This window comes from Impatiens glandulifera, chromosome 6 (genome assembly GCF_907164915.1).
Source record: "Impatiens glandulifera chromosome 6, dImpGla2.1, whole genome shotgun sequence".
Classification (NCBI taxonomy): Eukaryota; Viridiplantae; Streptophyta; class Magnoliopsida; order Ericales; family Balsaminaceae; genus Impatiens; species Impatiens glandulifera.
Genome location: NC_061867.1, coordinates 38980054 through 39003903, shown reverse-complemented (window position 1 = coordinate 39003903; position 23850 = coordinate 38980054). Strand labels below are relative to the sequence as shown.

The 23850-nt window shown below is 29.3% G+C and overlaps 1 protein-coding gene across 1 annotated transcript; it reads left to right on the top strand.

Annotated features, from left to right (window-relative positions):
* Nucleotides 1-13888: 13888 nt before the first annotated feature.
* LOC124942456 (probable carboxylesterase 15) lies at nt 13889-20265 on the top strand. Its single transcript, XM_047482968.1, has 2 exons — nt 13889-14596; nt 19797-20265. The coding sequence occupies exons 1-2, from the start codon at nt 13923-13925 to the stop codon at nt 20104-20106; spliced, it is 984 nt and encodes a 327-aa protein (XP_047338924.1). The 5' UTR covers nt 13889-13922; the 3' UTR covers nt 20107-20265.
* The last annotated feature ends 3585 nt before the right edge of the window (nt 20266-23850 follow it).

Here is a 23850-nt window from a genome sequence, read left to right as displayed (position 1 = left end):
TGCACTCATTATTTAATGTTCTTAATTCAGTGGGAACTGAATCAACAACAAGGTTGGTTGGAGGTGCAGAAACACTTGAGTATAGTTGGATTTGTAAAATCTGGTGGGGATATGAATATTAGCATGATCAATTTGAATAAACCATTGGATTTCTAGCTCTATTTATGCATGCCTAAATGTAAATAATGAACTTAATATAATGCATTTATGAGACATAACCTCATTCCCACACTATATCTCTTAAAGTTGATTGCATTTTTTCTTTCAATTTTGTTGATATAATTCAACTGTTTTATTTTTTGTGTCTGGTATTCCATTACTAGTGCATTATGTTTTGGATAGCTCAAAATTGGTTATCAAGAAATATATAAGAGGTGAAAGATCATGTTGAATGTCACTAAAGCATTAGCAAGGTTTCTGGTTGGATAGACATGGGAATGAAGATTTGTTGGTTTCAATTTGAGCATGTACATTTGTGTATGGTGATAGCTTAAGAAAAATGAGTAAGAGTGATAACTTGTTTGGTCTTAGGTAATTTGAGTTTACTTAAAAAAAATTAACTTTCACATGACATATTGTTTCAATCATTAAATAATAATTTATTAATAAAAGTATTAATAACTTATTCCTATTTAATTCATTAATAAAGTATAAATAAAATATTAATAAAATATTTTAAGGAATCAATTATCACAATCTAAACAAAAATAAAAATAAAAGTGAAATTAATTATTAATTTATTTTATTATCATTTTCTATTTATATTAAGTTTTGAATTACACCTATATTATAAATGAGATATAATGTAACTCTTTCTAATTATAACTATATGTTTTTTTTTTAAAAACATAATAAAATAATTTTTTATTTATATATCTTTTGATTTGTTTTTTTACATAATCATTGGTCATATCAAAACTTGATAAGAAGAGAGAACTAAAAAAAATTAGTTTAATTAATTTGGAATTGAGGATCTAATTTCAATTCCTAATTAAATTTGAGGAATTAAATTTGATACTATAAGATTAAGAATTGGAATTTGTAACCCAAAACCTCTCATCTCTCCTCTCGGAAAAACTTAAGGTTCGATAAATTTTGATCTCAATTTATGTGTCAATTTTTTTAATAAAATATTATTTTACAAAATTCATTAAAAAAATGTATTTGACATTTTAAATTAATTATAACTATAATTAATTTCTTTGTGATCAAATTTAAATAATCTTTCTAATCAAATAAATTGATTAAAGAGATATGTAATTTAAATTAATTAATTAAAAAAATATTTATTTGATGAAAGAGTTGTCATTTGATTTTGAATTTAAATCAATAAAACATATACGTATGCAAACGTGTATTTCATCAGAGATTATAAGTTCAATGTTTGGTGATATTCGGGAAAGACTTTTGCGCTATATCCACTTTATAAAATCTTGACTTTTGAATAATTTGTTTTATTACATTTTATTTAACTAATTATTTTCAGTTCCTAGAAATGCGCATGTTTTTCTTGCATTTTGAATTATAAAATAATATTTAAATGATGGCACCTATGATTGATTTCGATGATTGATGAGGAAAGTACTTGAAAAATATCCATTTAAGACATTATAATTTAAAAATAAATTCCAAAAAGACCTTTATCAAAATATTCTTTTGTGAAAATATTCTAAAATTATTTTGATGTTGTTTTTTTTTTAAATTTGTAGAAAATGGTTTTGGGCTTCCAATTAAAAAAAATAAATTAAAAATCTCAAACAAACGGACCATAGGATAAGTCTTCTTGGTTGAGGGTGTATATTCCTTGGTCGAGGGATAAAACCCCTCGGTCGAAGGCTAAAACCCCTCGTTCGAAGGCCGAGACCTCTCGGTCGGGTGTGGGGAGCAATCGATCAAGGTGCGGGGAGCTCTCGGTACTAGGCTAGGAATCTTCTATGGGTGCAGGAAGCTCTCGGTTGAGGTGCGGGGAGCTCTCAATCCTAGGCTAGAAATCCTCAGTCGTGTGCGAAGAGTCCTCGGTCGAGGTGTGGGAAACTGTCGGTCATAGACTAGGAATCCTCAGTCGGGTGCATAGAGTCCACGATTGAGGTGCGGGAAGCTCATGGTCCTAGTCTAGGAGTACTCGATCGGGTGCAGAGAGTCCTCGGTCGAGGTGCGGGACACTCTCGGTCATGGGCTAGGAATCATCGGTTGAGTGTGGAGAGTCCTCGATCGAGGTGTAAAAAGCTCTTGGTCAGGTCTAAAAATCCTCGGTCGAAAACCATGTTGGGCTTGTTTTCTCGGTCGAAAATCAAGCCCACTCTAGAATTTTCTCGATCAGGTGTGAGGTTCCTCGGTCGAATGTAGGGGTATTTTCTCGGTCGGAAATCGAACCCATGTTGAGCCCTCGGTCGGATGTCAAGAACATCAAACGGTAGGTTTTATAATTTTGAATGTGTCCATAATCCTTCAATCCAAAGACATGAGAATCTTTTTTGGGGGAAAACGGTTTAACACCATTTCATTAAAAGGCCCAAAAGTGTGAGGGGTCAATAATCAAAACTAGACATACCCCTACTTTTGATTGTAAGATGACAAACAAATATTATAAGTTTGTCAAAAGTTTTTGAATGGTGGCAGTCAAATCACATTACAAAACACATATTATAATGAACAAAGACTACAATCTAGATATCCTAACCTATGTTGTCTCCATATCCGCCTTTTGACCATATTGCCTTCTTCTACGTCCCATTCTTCTTGTGTTCTTCATGAAGGGAGATTGAATTGAAACTAATGATGATGTTTGTCTGCTCTTATTGTTTAATCTTCCTCTATATGAACTCGTACTAACATAATAAAATGTATTCTTCTTTAGGATTTCAGGGCTTTTGTCACTACTTTTCTCAATTTCAGTTTTACGTGTTTGAGGATCAACAACCTTGGTTTCCTCTGTGTTTTTTTTCTTTGTTGTATCTTTGATTTCATCTTCTGCCTCTTCATGTTTATTGTCTTTAAGTTTATCTTCTTTAGTATCCCCTATTTCATCAGTTTCGTTGATTTCTTCATTATTTGATTCTACATTGCTTTCTTCCTCTACATCATTACTTTCTTCCTTCTCTAATTCTTCTTTGATTTCTTCCTCTGTATTTTTTCCTTGCTAATTTTCTTTAACTTTCCCAATATGCTCTTTGATTCTTGATTCTTTCGTTTCATTTTTCTACTTTTCTTCTTCTTGGGCTTTTAGGATTATATGCTCTTCCTCAACTATTTTTTCACATTTAGTGCTAGCATATTGAAAAGTATCACAAAAAACACACATGTCTGGCCTCCATTCATATGAGATTTCCATGATTGTAGACTTTCCTTTCCTGTCAACTACTGTCATGTTCTTTGGCAGCGTAATTCGAAGATGCACTTCAATGCTTATTCTAGCAAAGGTAAGTTGTTCTCCTCCTTCTGTAATTGGGTCAATGAATAATGGTTTTCCCAATAAACTTGCAAAGTGATTTAAAGCTTCTGCATTGTACATGTGTGCTGGGATGTTCTAAAGATTAAACCATATCTGGGTTGTTTCTTTTGGTTTGCTTAGCAAGTTTAATTTTTCAGACCATCTCTCCAGCTTCATACAATTTGATCCAATATAAGTATGCCCATATTTCAGAATATCATCCAAGTTTGATTCCTTCTTGAACTGCAAAAAATAGAGATCATGTATATTTGCAGAAATCTTAACTAGTCCCTTCTGCTCCCAATGTTTCATTAAGGCTTCCTTGGTGACTAAGAATGATACTCTATTCTTCCCTATATAGTTTCCAACCACTACATTTTCCAATTCTTTAACACATTTTTCTTCCACTTCAGTTGACAGTTTAAATTCAAAAGGAGAATTAAGTACCTCAACTTTTGTTTTAACATTGCCCAAGTAGATTTTTCCTTTAAAAGCATGATCCTCTGTTTTCTTTCTTGTGTTATTTTTCCAGACCTCGTTTACTCTCCAGCTGGAATTGCTCCTGATAGTATAGGTCTTAGATTTAGGGATTTCATTAGCTCCTTCATTGTTTCAACTGACCAGTTTACTATCTTTTCATACTCTTTCTTCTGTAGTAAATTACAGTCCTTAAGATAGTATACATTCAATTGGACGGTTGTTTGTTGCATTTTTTCTTTGTTGAGCACAATCTCTCATTTCTTTGCGTGCATCAGGAGCTTTGTGATTTGATTTTTCAGTCCAAAGAGATTTGCTCTTAAATTGTAACCAACCTTCCAAATTCATTCTTTCTTCCCCTAATTTCTTGCTACATTTTCTTCAGAATTTTTATCAGCAATTGGTTCATGACCTTTGTTGCATTCCTATTTTTCCTGGATAATTTCTTCAAGAATCCTATCAATTTCAATTTTAGCTGCCTTCATTAAACCTTCCATCAAAAATTCTTTTACTTCCTTATTCTTATTACTTTTCTTTCTTCCCATTTTAATGAAGAATAAGAAACAACAGCAAAACAGAGCAATTATAGAACAAGTTACACTAGAAACCCTAGCTAGTGAATAACAGGGTAAAACAGAAACCCTAACTTTCCAATCAAGTTTTGCAGCTGAATGAACAACCAAGTTATTAGAGTTACCGTATCGTTTTTGTCGTTTGTGCCGATTGTGTTGATTGTGCCGATCGTGCCGATCGTGCCGAAAGCGACCAAAACCGACTAGCAACCGCGAACACCATAAGTGAACCGAGACCTTGATATCTTGCCGATCGTGCCGATCATTTCGTTTTGTGCCAATTGTGCTGATCGTGTCGTTCATATCGATCGTGTCGTTCATGATGAGAGAATTGACTGATCATTCAAGTTGTACGTGATAAAACCGTTGAGTATGAAAATATATGGGACGCTGCTCTTCGCCACCTGGGGCTGTAGTATGTTCCAAGGGTTGGGCTGTTCGCCCATTAAAGCGGTACGTGAGCTGGGTTCAGAACGTCGTGAGACAGTTCGGTCCATATCCGGTGTGGGCGTTAGATTTTTATCAGCTGTAGCAAAGAAAGAACCTTCATAGAAGCCAAAGTATGAAGAAATAGATATGCCTAACTACTTATTCTATGGATAAAGGATTTAATTGATAGAGGAAGCACCGTAAAGATCAATTATTGAGAGAGATCAAGAATTCTCACTATTTCTTAGATTCATGGACCCAATTCAATTTAGTGGGATCTTTCATTCACGGTTTTTTTCCACCAAGAACGTTTTATAAAACTCTTTGACCCCCGAATTTGGAGTATCCTACTTTCACGCAATTCACAGGGTTCAACAAGCAATCGATATTTCACGATCAAGGGTGTAATACTCTTTGTAGTAGTGGTCCTTATATATCGTATTACCAATTAAAGTTATTGAAAATTTAAAGTTTTAAAACTGCGGCTTATAAAGAACTGCATAACTTAACATACCGTAGAATTTGGGAGAGATTGATAGTTTTTTAATGGGAAGACGTCATATGTGTACTTTATTTTTTTCAATATTAATTATCCTCGAGTCGCCACCCAATTTATAAAAAATAGAAAATTAAGAGAAATGAGTCCGACATTTGGTTACGTGTGGAAAATAGATTTTTAGATTTTATGTCCCACAATGCCCTAAATGTCTCTACTAGTTAAGTTGGTTGTTTTTAAAAGTTAAGTTTATGTTTCTAGTAAAACATTTAATCCCCTATAGAGTCTTCAAAAAGTTGTAACACTTAGAAAAATTCTTTCGGTTCCGTGGAAGTTCGAGGTCTTATATATTCAACCTCAGTTTGCGTGTTATGAATCTTTTTTTAAAATAAAATATTATTTTAAAAGATTTAAATAATTAGTGACATCTTTTAAAATTAATTATGAAAATAATTAATTTATTTTTCAAATTTGAATAATCCGGGGATTTGCATTAATCAAATTACAATTTGATTTTTTAGAAATCCATTGTTTAAATTAATTAAAATATTTAATTTAAAAGATTATTTATTGAAAATAGAGTCACCAATTGATTTTTGAAAATCAATAAAAATGGCATACGTATACAAACGTATAGGCCAGAGTTTATTTTAGTTCATAGTTTGGTCATACTCGAGAAAGGTATTTCACGCTTCATCCTCCATACCCGTTTTGAAAATAGTCTATACTTTATGAATTTGGCTTTTGAAAATCGACTGTATAGCATTTTATTTTAACTGAATTTTCTTCCGATCTTAGGCATGCATATGTTGTAGCGTTATTTAAACTATTGTAACAACAATATTGAAATGCTAGTACATGTTCTGATGACAACTAGGGAAGAAAATACATGAAGAATATCCCAAACAAGCATTTATCAAAATATGTTTTTATGGGAATATCCCAAAAATATTTTGGAATTATTTTCTAATTTTTTAAGATTTTTATAAAATGGTTTGATGTTCTAAAATTACAAAAATAATTTTAGAAATGCGAACTAAACAGGCCTGGGATAGAATTCTCGGTCGGACCTCTCGGTCTTATATGGAAGTCATCGGACTTGGGTTTAGGAGTTCTCAGTCGGGTGCGAGACTCCTCATTCCTAGGTCTGACTTCTCGGTCCTACGTAAAATTCATCGGTCTTGGGTTCAAGAGTTCTAGGTCAGTTGCGAAACTCCTTGGTTCTATGTCTGACTTCTCGGTCGGATGTAAAAATCCCCGGTTAGACCTCTCGATCCTAGCTGAAGAACATTGGTCGGACCTTTCGGTCCTCATTGAAGAAAACTAGTCGAAACCTCGGTCCTAGATGAAAATCCTTGGTTGGACTTGTCGGTCCTTGGTTAGATTTCTCAGTCCTCAAGAACATACAAATTGCAAGTTTTTCAATCTTGATGGGGGCTTGTATTCTTCACTCCAAGAGCCTGGGTAGCTTCAAAAAGCTCACAGAAACATTTAGAACATCACCTCAAGGTATCAATAGACATGAGTGATGATCAATTCATTCAAAATAGTTTGTAGCCAAAAATTGGGTTTTTGATTTTAAAGTTGTTTTCAAGTAAAAGGAGATTGCCAATAGTGTTCTTATATTTCATATACTTGATTGATACCATGAACACTGATTGTTCATTTGGACTAATTCAAGAACTCAAAAAAACCATTTAGTTTGAAAACTTTGATTTTGATCAAACATGATCCAAATATTGTCCCACATCATTAGAAACATGTTGGAAAACTTTTTGAGTTGTTGTTCTTGAGGATTAGCCCAAGAATAGTAAACCCGATTTTAGATTTTTAAAATTCAAATTTGAATTTTTTTTGTTTAAGATTGATTGATTCTAATCTAAACATGAAGCATGTAAATAATTTTAGGATTGATTTCCAATCCTAAAATTCAACAAGTAGACAACATACAAAATTATGAAAACTGAAATATAAAATTTCAATTTCAAACTAGAATTATGAATTAAAGGATGATTGGAAGCAAACTAAGGATTGGAGAATATTCCTTGGACCTTAAAGAAGTTTTTGGTATGCATAGATCCAATCCTTAGAGCTTTATACAAAAATTTCGAAAAATTAGAAGCTTTGAGCTTTAATGGAGAATTTTTGAAATTATTTGATTTGAGGCTTGAGATGTTATCCATAGTCTTCAGATTTGTCAAGAGAGACTATTTATAACCTCTCCAAATCGATTGGATGACTCAAATTGATCGAATTAGCCAAAAGACATTAATGATGTTTTAGTTGTTCTTGGATTAACTTGCTAGAATAGGCATGACCACAACCTATTGATGTAGAGGAAATGATCATCGTGGTAGGATGATCATTTCACCTTTTGAATCAGTCGATTTGGTTGACTATCGGTTGAATTTTATCTTTCAAAAATCAAAGATGGGACTTCATCCTTATCTCTCCGGCGATCGCGGCAAAGAAGACAATTGTAGATAAAATGACGTCGTTTTGAGCATTGTTGATGAACGTGGACCGTTCCGTTAGTGCTCTATCGCGTTTCGTTGGCGATCGGGCGCATCGTTAGTGTTTTAGTTAATTGGCGTTGGCGATCTGGTTAGGCACGGACGCGTGTTTCTTCGGTTACAATGGGCTACGTCAACGTGTTTGGGACATTGGATGATGTCCATCAAATAGACATGGTTTCAACTGTAGCTTTTTCTCCGAGATTCGACTACAACTGATTGTGATTTTATTTTTATTTTAAAATCTTAAAAATCCATTTGGTTTTGAAATTGATTTTTCTTTCACCCTTTTGTCTTTAATATTTATCTTTGTAAATATAAAATATTAAAATAAATATGAAGAATGTTTTGCTATTTTTTTTATATATATTTTTGTATATTTTTTGGGTTAAATAAATAATTTTTGGGTATGAAATGGGTACCTTATTTCATCCTAAATTATTTATCTTTATCCTTTAACTTTTTTCTAAAATTATTTTAAGATAAAATGAGTACAACATTTATCCCAAATAGTTTTATTTTTTTGCTTTAGCCATTTTTCTTAATTAATTATATTTTAATTATCATAATAATAAATCTAATTAATTGTTTTAATTAGGTTTTGGCTATGGGTTAACTATTTTTATTTTATTTATTTGAAAATAAATCATAATAATTATTTAATTTTATAAGTTTAGTGTGTAGATTTTTCGTGCTTACAATAGTGTCCTTAGGTCGATTGATCGATCAAGTGAAACAAATTTCAGACAAAACGCCATTAATGTCTTTTTTCTGTTCTTCATCTAGTTGATCGACATAGGTGATGATGAAGCCTATGATCGTAGGTGAAATGATCACATGTTAGGGTGATCATTTCAACTTTCAAATTAGCCGTTTTGGTTGAGTATCGAATGAGTTTCACTTTGGAAAAAACTAAAAGTTTCGGGTGATCATCATGGATGTTCGTCGCGAGGGAGAAAACAAACCAGAGTAGAAACGACATCGTTTCGGGCTGAAATGCGGGTATAACCCCCAGAAAAACCCTTTGTTTCGATTTTCGCGGAAAAACTCGAGGTTTGAGAATTTCAACATCGGTTTGCGTGTTAGAAATTTTGTTTTAATATAAAACATTATTTTAAAAGATTTTTAATGATCCCTCTCAGAATTTGAAAATTATTAGTTCTGGGGTTCGATTTTAAATAATACAGGGATTTGCAATAATCAAATCACAATTTGATTTTCTAGAATTACTTTAGTTTAAATAATTAAACATAATTGTAAGCATGAAAATTTGATCTAATCTAATTTTCAAATAATATTATTAAATAATAATAATATTAAAATAATATTTTGAATTTTTAAATTTAAAATAACCCAAAAATAAATTAAAGATCAAAATAAGGTTAATTATTGTGATAATTAAACCCTAATTAGAAAAATTAAATAAAAAACCAAAATTAATTTGAGGTTAAAATATTGTATTTATTATACTCAAATTAAACCCAAAAAGTGGTTGAAAATATTTAATTATAATTTTAACCTTAATTTATGTTTAATTTATGGCTTACAACAATTAAATAAATATCACAAAATACCCAAAAATAAAAATAATGAACATACCCGAATTTGATTTTAAAATTTTTCAAAACTGGGTTTTTATTCTTGAACAACAACCCAAAAATCTTCTCAACAAGTATCTAAGGTTGTTGTGGACATATTTAATCCAATTTCAGGTCATCCCGATCATTTTTTATTAAAACTAATTTTTTATAGAAATAAAAAATTTATTTTTTTGAATTGATTAAAACTAACCTTTAGTGTTCATATTTTGGTTTCATACAACCATATGAATCATAAGAAAGTTATTGGCAAACTACTTACGCTTCATTAAAGCTTAAAAAACCAAATACACGCAAGAAAGAAACGTCATCGTTCTCATCTGGTTTGTCTTCTTCCTCGCAATGAAGAACTTGATAAGAACAGTTTCATCTCTGATTTTTTAGCCCTTAAGCTCAAAACGATGACATTTCAGCACTTCGTTAGTGCTTAAACGCAGAAGAAGGAAACAACATCGTTCTCATCTAGTTTGTCTTCTTCCTTGCGACGACGAACTGGATAAGAACAGTTCCATCTTTGATTTTTCAAAGATGGAACTTTATCGTTTCTCCACCATTTGATCTCGTTCAAAAGGTGAAATAATCATCGTACTTTAGTGATCATTTTCCATACACCCTAAGGTAGTATCATTGCCTATACGGACAACTCGTCGAAGATCAAACAAAAGACGATTGATAGTCTTTTGAATAAATCAAGCCCACTTGGTTGATCAACCAATCTTGGGAGGCTATAAATAGTCTTTTCTGGGCAAACCAAGTACAAGAGATCCACTCTCCACCTCTAAATCAAGTTGGAACGAAAATCCGTCATTGAAGATCTTAAAGCTTTTCTAAAATTTCAATGTGTAAAGTTGTAAGGATCTGATCTAGGTATTCATGAAAGCTTCCAAAAGAGTTAAGGATTTTAATCTAACACAGTAAACTTCCAATCATGTTGTAATTCGGTTTATAAGTTTAATTTGAAATTCTTACATTTTAGTTCGACCAGTTTAATATATTGTATGATTGTCTGATTTCTTGATTGAAAAAAGATCATATGATCATTTGTAAGCATTCTAGCGAAACAAAACTGAATGAATCAACCTAAATCAGAAATACCAAAATTTGATTTTGATTTTTTTTTCAAAATTGGGTTTATGTTCTTGAGCTATTACTCAAGAAAAACAACCTAGAAAGTTTATCAACATGTTTATAAGAATGTTGGGGACATATTTAAACCAATTTTAGGCCATATCGATCTGAATCAACCTAAATCAGAAATATCAAAATTTGATTTTGATTTTTTTTTCAAAATTGTGTTTATGTTCTTGAGCTATTAGTCAAGAACAACAACCTAGAAAGTTTATCAACATATTTCAAAGGATGTTGGGGATATATTTAACCCAATTTGAGGCCATATCAATCATAATATCATCAAGGAGAATATGCATTTTACGATATGAAGTTGGATTTCCAATTGTAGCAAAGTACTCATCGCCTCCATCTCGACCTTTAGATTTTCAATCTTGGGTCGAGCTTCAAAGCTCGACCTTCACCCTATCTAGCTCCGATGAGTATCATTATAGTCGGACGACATGTCCTCCTCATTGATGGTTAAGTCGTACATGGGAGTTTCGTCGTTGTTTGATATCAATTAGTATTGCAAGAAAGAAAATAAAAATCTAGATCCTATAAAAACAGTTAAAAGGGAAGAGAGATTGAAGAAACTATTGAAAAAAACTAAATTTATGGCGTAAGGGTAGGATAGTTGGATGAAATGATGTTGACATTAAAAACGAGGCAAATTAGTTAATAAGAACTTCAACTAATTGTGCATTAAACATTTACTAATATTTAGAAAACAACTAATTAAGTACACATTTAAATATTTTAATGTAAAAATGTTTGTTATAAGATTACGAATATTTCGAACGATAGTTTAAAACTATTAAATATGATTACAATTTAGTTTGTAATGTTACTTTGTCATAGAGTTACCGAACTAGTTGCGAAGAAATTATCTAATAATGTTAATGCAATATATATTACAAATTTAAATATTAAAACTATAAAGTTACTTTATACTTAATTTCCAACTTTGAACCCTTATTTACATATTATGTGTTATAATATATAATGAAAATGTAGTCTTTTTGCTATAAAAATTGCAAACATTAACGTTATAAAATTTTAATTATATTATTAGCTTCGTTGTTTGATTTATATGTTATTATATTAGTTGTAATAATATATTTATAAATTTTTTGAAAAAATATTATATTTTTAACTTTAGTGATATATTTTTGTAATATATATATATATATATTAAATTGCATAAATTTTGGTTTAAAATATATATTTAGAATTGTTACAATATTTCGTTATTTATTAACAATGTCAATTGGAATTTAAGTGAAAGAAAGAAAACTTTACAAGAAACTATCTTACATTTGCCAAAGATTTAACTATTTCTTAAAGATTTCTTTTATCAATAAATTTCTAATAAGGTTTTTGTTTTAGAATTCTTAGGTTTTAAAATATTAAAATTTCCAATTTATCACAAATATAAATTATCATAATATAATATCAAGCTTTAAGTATTTGACATATTAACTTTTAAATAAAATTATTAATCCGTTTTTTATTTGAATATATATATTTTTTTTGGATTAATAATTTTATTTAAAAGTTAATATTTTATCAAAATCTTAAATTCTTATGAAATCATAATCTCATTAAAAATGTTAAAGATATTTTATGTATAAGATTATTTTATTCTTTATTATGAAGATTATTTACAAAATCGGTTTTGTTGGGCTTGTCATGTAATTCATCGTAACATAGATTATAGTGTTATATTTACTCAATTTTGTAGGTAAATTGTATATAGTATTTAAAAAATATTATCTAAATTATTTTATATTTCAATAAATATACAATTTTTAATATAATAATCTAGAAATATAATATAAAAAAAAGAGGCCTAAGATATTGGATGGAAAGCTAATTTCATTTTCATGGTTGGTAATGGTTGTATAATTAATTAGAAAGGAATAGGAATGAATTGAAGAATAGTAGATGTAGTCCAAATTCACATAATGAAATTTTGTGATGTGAAGCCCGGCAGGCCTTCACACGAGTGGAGAGTTTAAGAGCATGTATTCTGATATGGATTATATATTGTTTGAATAGAAACATTGTATATATTCCACCTATATCAGATAATATATTTTGTGTCATGTGATATGTCCAATATTTACACACAATCATATGCATGTATTTGGATGGAAAAAGAACCATTACCTCCTTAACTTGAATTGATCAATACCATGCATTTGGTCAGAAATTCATTTATGCCCTTCATCTTCATCTTTTAACTTGGCCAACACACTTAACCTCTTTCATTTTTGATAAAAAAAAAATCTAGCAAAATTATAAAAATAAAAAGAAATAAGAGTGAACAATTGAAAAAAAAATGATCTATTTTATCAAAGTCCAATTTAAATTTACCTAATCTGTATTTCAAATACTTATATTGATTAATAAGAATTGAATTATTTATAATTTAAATAATATATTAATATTTTTTTTTATCTAATTATGTCATTTAGTTACAAGTTATTATAACTTCACCATCTCTTATCTTCATTTTATAAATAACATAAATCACTTGAAGAAATCAATGTTCTTCTCCAGTTGGGTCGAGATCTTTCAAATCCTTTAAAAGATTTTTCAATAAATTGTTTTTGAAAAAATTAATATTTTATGTATAATAATTATAAGATAGATATAGTCAACCACTCTATTTAATACATCTAAATTTAGTTTCACTATAAATAATACGTTTATTATATTTTTAATTCAAATATATATATATATATAATTAATTAATAATGTTTAATTTTTAAAGTGTTCGGATTGCCTGATTGAGAGCTGTGATTAATTTGAATATATATGAGAATAAATTGATATTTGAGTCGAATTGTGGGTACCCATAAACTTAAAACGGTTAAAAATAAAATTAAAAATATTATTATATTTTTAACGTAATTTTTTTTCACGATTTTTTTATATAATTACTCGTGCATATGGACGGGTTACATGCTAGTTCTTTTAATTGACCAAACTTAAAAAAAAAAATTAATTTTTTTTTTAATATTAGGAATAAAAAATGATTGTGACCTGTTTGATACATAGAAAAAAGAAGTAACAATTTTTTTTAAAAAGTATAATGTAATACACAAAATATTATGAAATATATTTTTATTTGGGTAATTTAGAATTAATCCATTAAATGTTGTATCTTTACTTAAAGAGAGCATATATATGTGAAGACAACACATGAAGAAAAGAAGTAATTTTTAGTAGTATAAAAGAGTGGGAGTAATTGGAGAGGATAGAAGAAAACACAAAATATAGATATAGAGCGAGATGGGCTCCCTTCCTGCAGAACTAGTAGAAGATTTTCAAGGCATCCTTCAAGTCTATAGCGACGGTTCTACCTTCCGTTCACAAGATATCGACTTCACCAATATTTTCCCATTCCACAACCATGAAGAAGACGAATCCGTCGCTTGGAAAGACTGTCGTTTCGACAAAACCCATGATCTCAATCTCCGCCTCTACAAACCCCGACCGACACCTCTTGCAAATTCAAAACCACTCCCCATTGTCATATTCTTCCACGGTGGCGGCTTTTGCGTTGGGTCTCGTACTTGGCCCAACTGCCACAGCTTCTGTCTCCGTCTCTCCTCAGCTCTCCCCGCCCTCATCGTCTCTCCTGATTACCGTCTTGCTCCCGAGCATAGACTTCCTGCGGCGATGGACGACGCCATGCTAGCTCTAACCTGGCTTCGAACACAGTCGGACGAGTGGCTAGACGAGAGGGAAGCTGATTTTGGGAATGTATTCATAGTGGGGGATTCTTCCGGTGGTAATATTGCGCATCAGATGGCTGTTAGATTGAAGGAAGGGTCGCCCGAACTTGAGCCAATAAGAGTCCGTGGATATGTCCTCATCGCGCCCTTCTTCGGCGGGACCGTGAAAACCAAGTCTGAGGCTGAGGGCCCGCCGGAGGAACTGCTCACTATGGACATCCTTGACAGGTACATACCTACCTAATTTTAATTAACTACTTTTTATTTTAGTTTTATTTGACTAGTTTTGGTTAAAAAAAGTAACTTAAAACAAATGGAGAGTTATTTACATGGTGTTTGAATCTATTAATCATAAAAATTATAAATCCATTTTTTCATTATTTATTGAATTTTATCTGTAAAATATATATATATACTAACTAAAGATTCTTGAGACTAAAGATTAACAGAAATTAAAGTATTGACGGTAGAATCATCCTAGCTAGTTTTACCCTTCAATAAAACATATAAATTATATATGTATATATATAGATAGATATATATTAAATGATGTAATTTGAGGTTTTTATTTATTTATTTTGATGCAAAGACGAATTTGGTAGACTATTATTAGCTATAATTGTCATTAGTTATTTGTGTATGCGATATTTGCGGTAGGGGTGTTCAATATTTGGTCTGAACCGAATCTCCGACCGAATTCGATTAAATCGAATTCGAATTTCATTTTCTGTTTTCGAATCGAATTTCAAACCAATTCGAATTCAAACACGGTTTTTGAATTGGTTTTCGAGTTTGGCTCTCAACTCGAAAACCAAACCGAAAACCGAATTCATTTTTTTATTATTTATTTTTCCAAACTTAATTTAAGAAAAAATTCAAATTAATCAAATTAGAATATTTTGAACTCAAGTTTTAATAATAAAAAATTAGGTAACAAAAGCACAAGTGGTCTAGCGGTAGAATATAACCCGCCACGGTACATACTCAAATAACTCGAACCGAACCGATGAACAATACCCCATAAAGTTAAGAATAAAGTAACTTTTCCAAATAATATAATGATTTAAGGGAGTTAGGGCTTGCTATATGTCTCTATGATATTCTCCTATTTATGTCTTATTATTTGTAATAATTTCGCTTTCTTTCAAGATATGTAAAAATATAAAGTTTCCCACCTATTAAAAACAATAAAATAGTTACATAAAAATACAAAGTGATCATTTAAAAAAAAATCTATATAGAGTAATTAGTTATCAATTTCAGTACTTATATAAAATGAGTTTTTATAATATATTCAAATTAAATTTATAATATATGTCTCATATAGACAAAGATTAAACTTTTCACCCATGCACAATTCGTAAAGAAATTGTTTTTTTAATGATAGATAATCTCAAATCTAAACTTTGGACTCCAAAATAAGTATGAAATTCTTTCATGATTGCTATGCATTTGTTAAGGAAATTCATATTCAAGTTCATTTATGCTCATCTAAAAACCTTAATATAGGGACTTGAGCATGTTTTTTTAGTACTAGCTTTGTTTCTTCTTTCCTTTTTTTAAAAAAATTATCCTGATATAATTACTCAAATTTTTTACCCTATCAAAATGACTTCTTAAGTTCTAATATTGATCTAACGAGTTAGTACTTTGTTTTTCTACTGAAAAACTAACTCGTATTTGATATACTTTTGTCAATAATATGATAATATTTTTGTATCGTTATAATTTTAGTGACATGTTTATGTTGTGTTGCACTATTTTGGACAACTTAAATTATCCTAATCAAGAAAATAGAGATGGCTATTTTTCATCAATTATCTCTATATAAAATTGAATGAAGACTTTCTTAAGCCAATCTACTTTTTTTGTATGACTTTATTAGGAAGTGACGAAATTGTTATAAGCCTATGTATTAGAGAGGTTTGTCTAAACACATGAAAAAAAGAATATGTCTAAAAGTTGTGATTGTTTCCTTTCTTTTGGGATAGTATGTGACATGTTTATCTGCCCTATAAAACCTAGCAAATAAGGAAAATGGTGGGTAGAGAATTTTGGAGGTCACAATGGTCAATGTTTATTCTACAAAGATCTTGTAATGGGTCCATCTTCCCACCATGTACCTTATGCCACCAATAACCTATGAGTGGGACTGTTTGAAGACCAATTTTATGTTCGAATCCTGATGACCAGAAAAGGTTGGGACCTTCTTACAATGATAAGATCAACTATCTCATAATCATCTTAGAGAATCATATATTTTTATTTTAAAAACTCATCAAAATAAGAGTTGACATAAGAGATTAAAATGTCACGATATTGATTCCAACTTTAAAGTGTTTGGAGTTGAAGCGAGAAAGATTGTGGGGTGTCATGTTCTATTAATATATATATTTTGAAGAGTGTGGTCAAAGGGATTAACCCACACCATAATTTTGACTAGCATTGTGAAGAAAATCTTAGAGTTTACATAAAGGGTATTATACATGGGGGGACATAATACCCACAAAGGATCGATGTTGACATATGAGCTATAATGAAAGTGAGGAGGGTCCAAAAATTCTTAGAGAGGCTAACCTAATAGTAGACAGTATTGGGGAATCTAAGCAACATTACAACAATGGTGGAACTATTGGGGTCATAATTAGTGCCCATCATTGTCATATCAAGTTAGTAGAGCCACAATTAAGTTTTTTTTCCCTCTTTTATATATCTTTGTTATTTAATTTATATAAGAATTTTAAACTTTAAACTTTTGTATTTTGTTAAGAGTGGTATATAAAAGATATCATCTAAAAATAATGTAATCAAAAATATCCCTTTTCTAATTGAATTGAAAATTTCTCTTTTTTTATGTTAAAATTATAAACATATTAGATTAATAGTATTTTAAATTAAAAAAAAACTTATTTAAACGTATATAATTGTAAAACTAACTCAGTTAGACATATGTATTAATAAAATTTATTTAAACGTACATACTATTAAAAATTGGCTCATCTAACCTCCTTATACTATGTTAAATATATTTTTTAAATTTAATATTTATTAATTAATTATTCATTTTTTCTCCCTCTTATTTTTTTTTTTATCAATTAATTAAATCATTTATCTTCTTTTATAAATTCATTAAATCATTTAACTTTTTATTCATTATATTCTTGGGATATATTTAATAGTTATTCTTTTTACTCGAATTTATCGAGGGGTGATTTTAGAATGACCGGATACTTGTTATTTGATATTAATGAAATACAAGTTTCACAAAAATAAATGAAGTTGAAGTTGTTTTTTTATTATAATAATAATAATAATAATAATTATTATTATTATAATATTAATTAAGGATAAATAGTAATTGGATATTATTAAGGATAATCTTTGAGTAATTAAGTCTTATGTCATCTCTTATTAGTATGATAAAGATATATTAATTTATTTTATCTATCACCTAATAATAAATAGTACTATAGGATATAATTTGAAAACAAAAATAAAATAAAAATTATCTTGTTTGGAAATTTACATATGTATATGGAAGTAGAAATGTATAATTGTAAATAAGGGATACAAACCCAAACATCTTTTTGGAAGAATTTTTATATTATGCCAATATGAAATAATGAAATTTCTTTAATATTTTTTAAGAAATTATTAATAAGTTGAGGGAAGAACTAGTATAAAACAAATGAGCCCTTAAAATGAGTCATTATCACCTTAAAAGGCAAATCCATCATTCACGTGGTCAAGTAATTACCACATGATTCATTACACTCATTTTAATTATTATAATGATGATGACCATGGATTTCTAGATCACGACTCCACATAATATATATAAATATTTTATTAGCGTACGAGTGATCATGCGGGCGGGTCGACCATTAAATGTTAGATTTTCTTAGTTTCTGTTTGATCTAGGTAGGCCTGGTTGGATTGGATATCTGATTATTTAGATAATGAGGCTGTGATTATTTTTAAATAATTTTATTTATTTTGAATGATTAAAAAATGAATTTTAAAATTATTCTAGTAAAAATGCATTAATGACTGATTTGTGTGTTGAATTATTTGGATTAATCCAATAATTACTTGACAATTATATTTGATTTTGTTTGATCATATAACTCAGTTTTGGACAAATATGAGTAATCTTTTTCTAATAGATAGATTAAATTATTAAAAATTTCAAGACTATTTAATTTCATAATGTTTATTTTAGATTATAATGATGGATGATTAATAAGAAATTAATATTTATGTCTTTTATATTTTTGAAAGTTAAAACTATGAAGCAAGGAGTCAAATTCTAGACATTAATTTATAATCACAGTTATGGCTAGACTATACTTACTTTACAATAATCATTATAATTGGTTTAATAAGGTTTTTATAAAATTTGAGAATGTCTAGATTATTTTGAATTGTATGTATAAGTTACTAATTTATTTGTAATTATAAAATGAAAATCTTTTGCTCATGATAAGATTAAATGCAATAATTTGGTACAACTCTTCGGATTAGATTTTAAACATTTTAGCAAAAAATAAGTTATTAATCTAGTTGTCATTTGGGGGCGGACAATCACGGTCTTTATGCCAATTTTTTCTTTCTCTTTTGTTCTATAAGAATAATTTGTTAGTAGTATAAACTGTTAATTGTAGTTTTATATATGAGGAATGATAAGGAGTACGACTTTGGGGAGCAACTCGTACAACGAGAGTGACATCGCTATTATACGAAAGTGACCTCGCTGTTATACAAAAGAGACCTCGTCCCTTTTGTATAACAACGAGGTCTCTTTTGTATAACAGCGATGTCACTTTCGTATAACAGCGAAATCACTTTCGCTGTACGAGTCGCTCCTCAAAAGTCGTGCTCCAAATCATTTTTTTTATATATATATTTTGAATGTTGGAAATTATAACAAACTCACATAGTCACGGCCTGCTACACGTGGGAATCATTTTTTTTGACTTTTCTGTCATTGCAAATAAATTTTCAGCGATTTCTCACTAGACATAACCATTTTCTGGCTTTACTATTAGCTTTATATATGTGAACAAAGCTCGAGACTCTTCTGGTAAGTAGGCTAATTAATGAATTGTCTTATATTCTGTGATCACAACTGTAGCCATTATATAATTAGTGGATAATCCAGTCATAAAAGTGGTCCTAATTATCTGGTGATCTGGTCATATGATATTTTTCAAGGAAAGCATTATTACCAACTAAAGTAGCATATATATGGTCAACAATAAACAATATTATCACTTAAATTAAGAATCATTATTGAATTTCAATAGGGTTGCTTGCACATGTGTTAGAAAACTTTTGTGTCTAAAATGGATATTTTGTTTTGACTTCCTTTAATTAAAAAACATCCCTTTTGAACTACTATCCTGCCCGGTTCCTTTTCACATTCTAGGTTTTGGAGTTTGTCACTGCCAAAGGGATGCACCCCAGATCATCCAATGGCTAATCCTTTCGGACCGTTTAGTACCGATCTACAGAAGGTGGCACTCGACCCCATTTTGGTGATTGTTGGAGGATGCGAGTTGTTGAAAGATAGAGTTGAGGATTATGCCAAGAGACTCAAGAAAATAGGTAAATCGATCGAGTACTATGAGTTTGAAGGAAAACAACATGGATTCTTCACCAACTATCCATACTCTGATGTGTCTGCTAAGGTGTTGCAACTTCTCCAAAATTTCATATCCCATTATTCAGGGAAATAGGTTAGATATGGTGTGTGAAGATTTTATCATTGGAGATAGATAAATGAATTAGATTTACATAATTATGTGTGCATGTGTTATGTATTTGATTTACATGTTAAGTTAATATAGACTTGAAGAATGGCAAGAGGTAATGTTTCTTTATTGATTGTTTATTTTCAAGAGTGATCATGTTTGTAGATCATTACAGTTGCGGGTTTTGGTTTAAATATAACCATACCTTTTTCTTTCTTTAAACAATAAAATACAAATGGCTGTATAAGAAATAATAAATGCATATTTAAATTGAAAGAGTGAGTTAAGAGACTATATAAGGGAAAATCTGTAACTAAAATAAAGAATTAAAAAACAAATATATATAACGCACTATCCGTTATGTTTAGTTATGTGATTGTAAACGAGTCTTTAATTATGGGTTGAACCATTCATTAAATTTGTAGAAGATCACTTAAATTGTTTTTTTTATAAGATTAAATTGACTTTGAAAGTATAATTTTCAGTTCTTAACCCAATATTTTAACAAAAACCAAGTGTTTATTTGTTAAATCCGACTTGAATATATAAATATATATTAATTAATAATGTTTATGGACAAGCCACACAGTCACTATCCTTAGACGAGTGTAAACGGGGTTGTTGTTTCGCGAGTTGGTCTACTCACGAAATTTGGAGCGGAGTGACTTATATTGAAAAACAAATTTAAGATTAGGAATGAATATAAAAGTTTCAAATTATGAGTTTACATTATTTGTACGATAATATAACCAACTGAGCATAGGAGGATGAAAATGACGATTCGATTAAACAAAATGACTCCTAATAAGAGTATGAGGTGTAGAATTATTCGAATTAGATTTTAGTTTAAGTTGTGAAAAAATAAATATGAATGCGAAAACGTACATTAATTTGTAATCATGAATCTTCTTTTTTCTTTAGAATAAAAAAGTTCTTTAGTCTTTTCTTTCCTTAGACTTTTCTTAGATGAAATTTTTCTTTAATCTTCTCTTTTCTTAAAATTTCCTCAGATGAAATCATTTTCCCAACTTGATATGTAAGTGAACAATGTTTCTCTCTCTTAATTAATGGGGACACAAAGATGAAATGACTATACCTCAAATGTGGAATATACTGTTACAAAATAACTAACATGGTTAGTTATTTTAGTTTTAATAATTCTAATTTAGCCCCTTCATAAAATTAGAAATATCATTTAAGGTATCGTTATTTTATATTAATGACAAATATACTCCTAAGTCATAAACTTAATTTTAAATAAAATCACATTATTTAGGCTTATATTAAATATGACATTTACACAATTATTTATTATACTAGTTACCCCATAAATTCAAACAATCTCCCACTATATCCCATATGTACAAATAATAAACGTGTCAACAATAATGCGCCCAAATTTTGTGTCATCTCAATCATATGTTGTATAAATAATTTTATCATTTAATTATATCAATATAGAACAAAAGAGCTTGTCGTTATATTTAATCACAACTATACCCAACAACAATCACATAAATTAATAAAATTAATTGAAAATTTATATCATGAATATGAAAAATGAAAGTTTCACGCGTGGTAATATTTTCATGTCCATTTTCAACTGGTCCTACTTGACTTTAGTGAGATCATACTTTAAACATAATTATATAAAGTGTAATGAACTAAACAATACTTAATTTCTGATCAGAATAAGAACTTTATAAATATCTATAAAATAAATAAATAAAAGACAACCAAACTACAAATCCCACTGAAGTTAGAAAAAGTCAATCTCTACGACACTTACGAGTAATATTCTCATGAAAGAAGTGATAAACCTATTGTCAAGCGGTTCAAAACCATAGAGTTTCTACATAAATATTTTATAGAAATTTATCCTCTTTGTATCATTTTTTTCATAACAAGAAACATGATGTCAATATCACCTCATTTGATGCCTAATATCATGTCACAAATTCTGATGCAATAGTGGATGAAGTGTAAGTGTTTGTTTTACACTTCTTCAAGACACGACTAAATCAACTAGTGAAAAATGTAACCCAAAGTGGATTTTATACCGTTTTGACATCCCGTAAGATCAAAGTCAGAATACCCAATGATCTTAAGATTATTTGACCTCCTACATGTGAGCATTAAATTCTTAGTTTTTTTCAAATATCTCATAACTATTTGACTAGTTAATGTCAAACAAAATTTCTGGCAAACAAAATGTCATTCACATATAAAACTATAATATGTGTTTACTTCCACTAAACTTATGATACACAAATGATAAATTAAATTCACCTCAAAACCAAAAGAGATAATTATTATTTTGTGAAATTTATAATACCACTAACGAGACTCTTCTTTAAGTCCATAGATGAAAATTTTAATTTGCAAACCATATTAATTTGGTCTTTCCATACAATGTTTTCTCGTTGCATCAAATTATTTTTGAATGTTTCCATTGAGAATCTCCTTAAAATCTATTTTGGTGAAGCTACATATCGATATATGAACGAGTGCCATAAATTGTCAAAGAGTCATTCGATTAAACTAGATTGTCACAAAGACACTTGATTTTGAGGTTGTTGAGTTTGTAAATAATAAATTTGATCAATATTGTCTTGTTACTCTTAATTTTTTAACTTTATCATCAGTTAGAATAAAATTCTTATCAATGTCAAAAAACATTTGAGATATGAATCAAATCTTCCTCAATAGAGATTATTTATCTAAATCGTCTTCAAAGACAAAATCATTTCACCCTCAAACTCAATATCCTCAAAATTATGTTGAAATCTCGTCTCAATTTTTTTATCTTTAACTTGATATCATAAAAATTATAGCCCTTAATCACTTAGAATATTAATTAAATAATGTAGCGGCTCACATTTATAAACTTAAGTAACAAATAAATTCAAATAATTATTTATTCCATCTCAAAATATCTAATGCAATCGTAATATAAGTCTTTTGACAATAATATTATTTTATAATAGTATTTTGTTGTAGTGATCAAATATTAATAATAAGACACGTCAAATAATCAATCTATCGTTGGATGAATTAATTATTCACATAAATAAGACTTTATAATTATTAAATGTTACCATCACAAGTATTTATGTTATTCCGTAAATTAATTATTAATCTATGGGCCAAATAATATAATCACATGAATTACACAACACTACCATTAAAAATTTTCATGAATTAATTTCAATAATATTGTGACTTTGGTGATTATTTGTATCAATCAACACAATCCAAATAATGAGAAATATATCTGTAGACACCCCAGTTTTACACCATAAAATTAAAATAGGTTTGCCCGGTCTAATATGATGATCATACTTAATTATTAGACAAGGAGAGCAAAAATCAAAAACACTTTTCAGAATTGCTCTGAACAGCCCTTAAATATATTTTCAAATGTCAATTTAAAAAAATACTTGAGTTTTAAATGATTCCATACATTCAGATTGACTAGTTTAGAAAATCATTAACTTTGAGTATAATATTAATGTTGAAGAAAATGTATAGAATACTCATTTTTAGGCTTGTTTTTGCATCTAAACATCATTTTTCATAAAAGTCAGAATTTGGAGAACCTGATATGTTCAGATTAATCGATTCGAAAAATTATGAATTTTGAGTATAATATTGTTGTTTGCAATTTTATGCAGAAGACTTTCTAAAGGGCAAACGTGTCAAAACCGAGTCAAATTGGCCGAGTCAAGA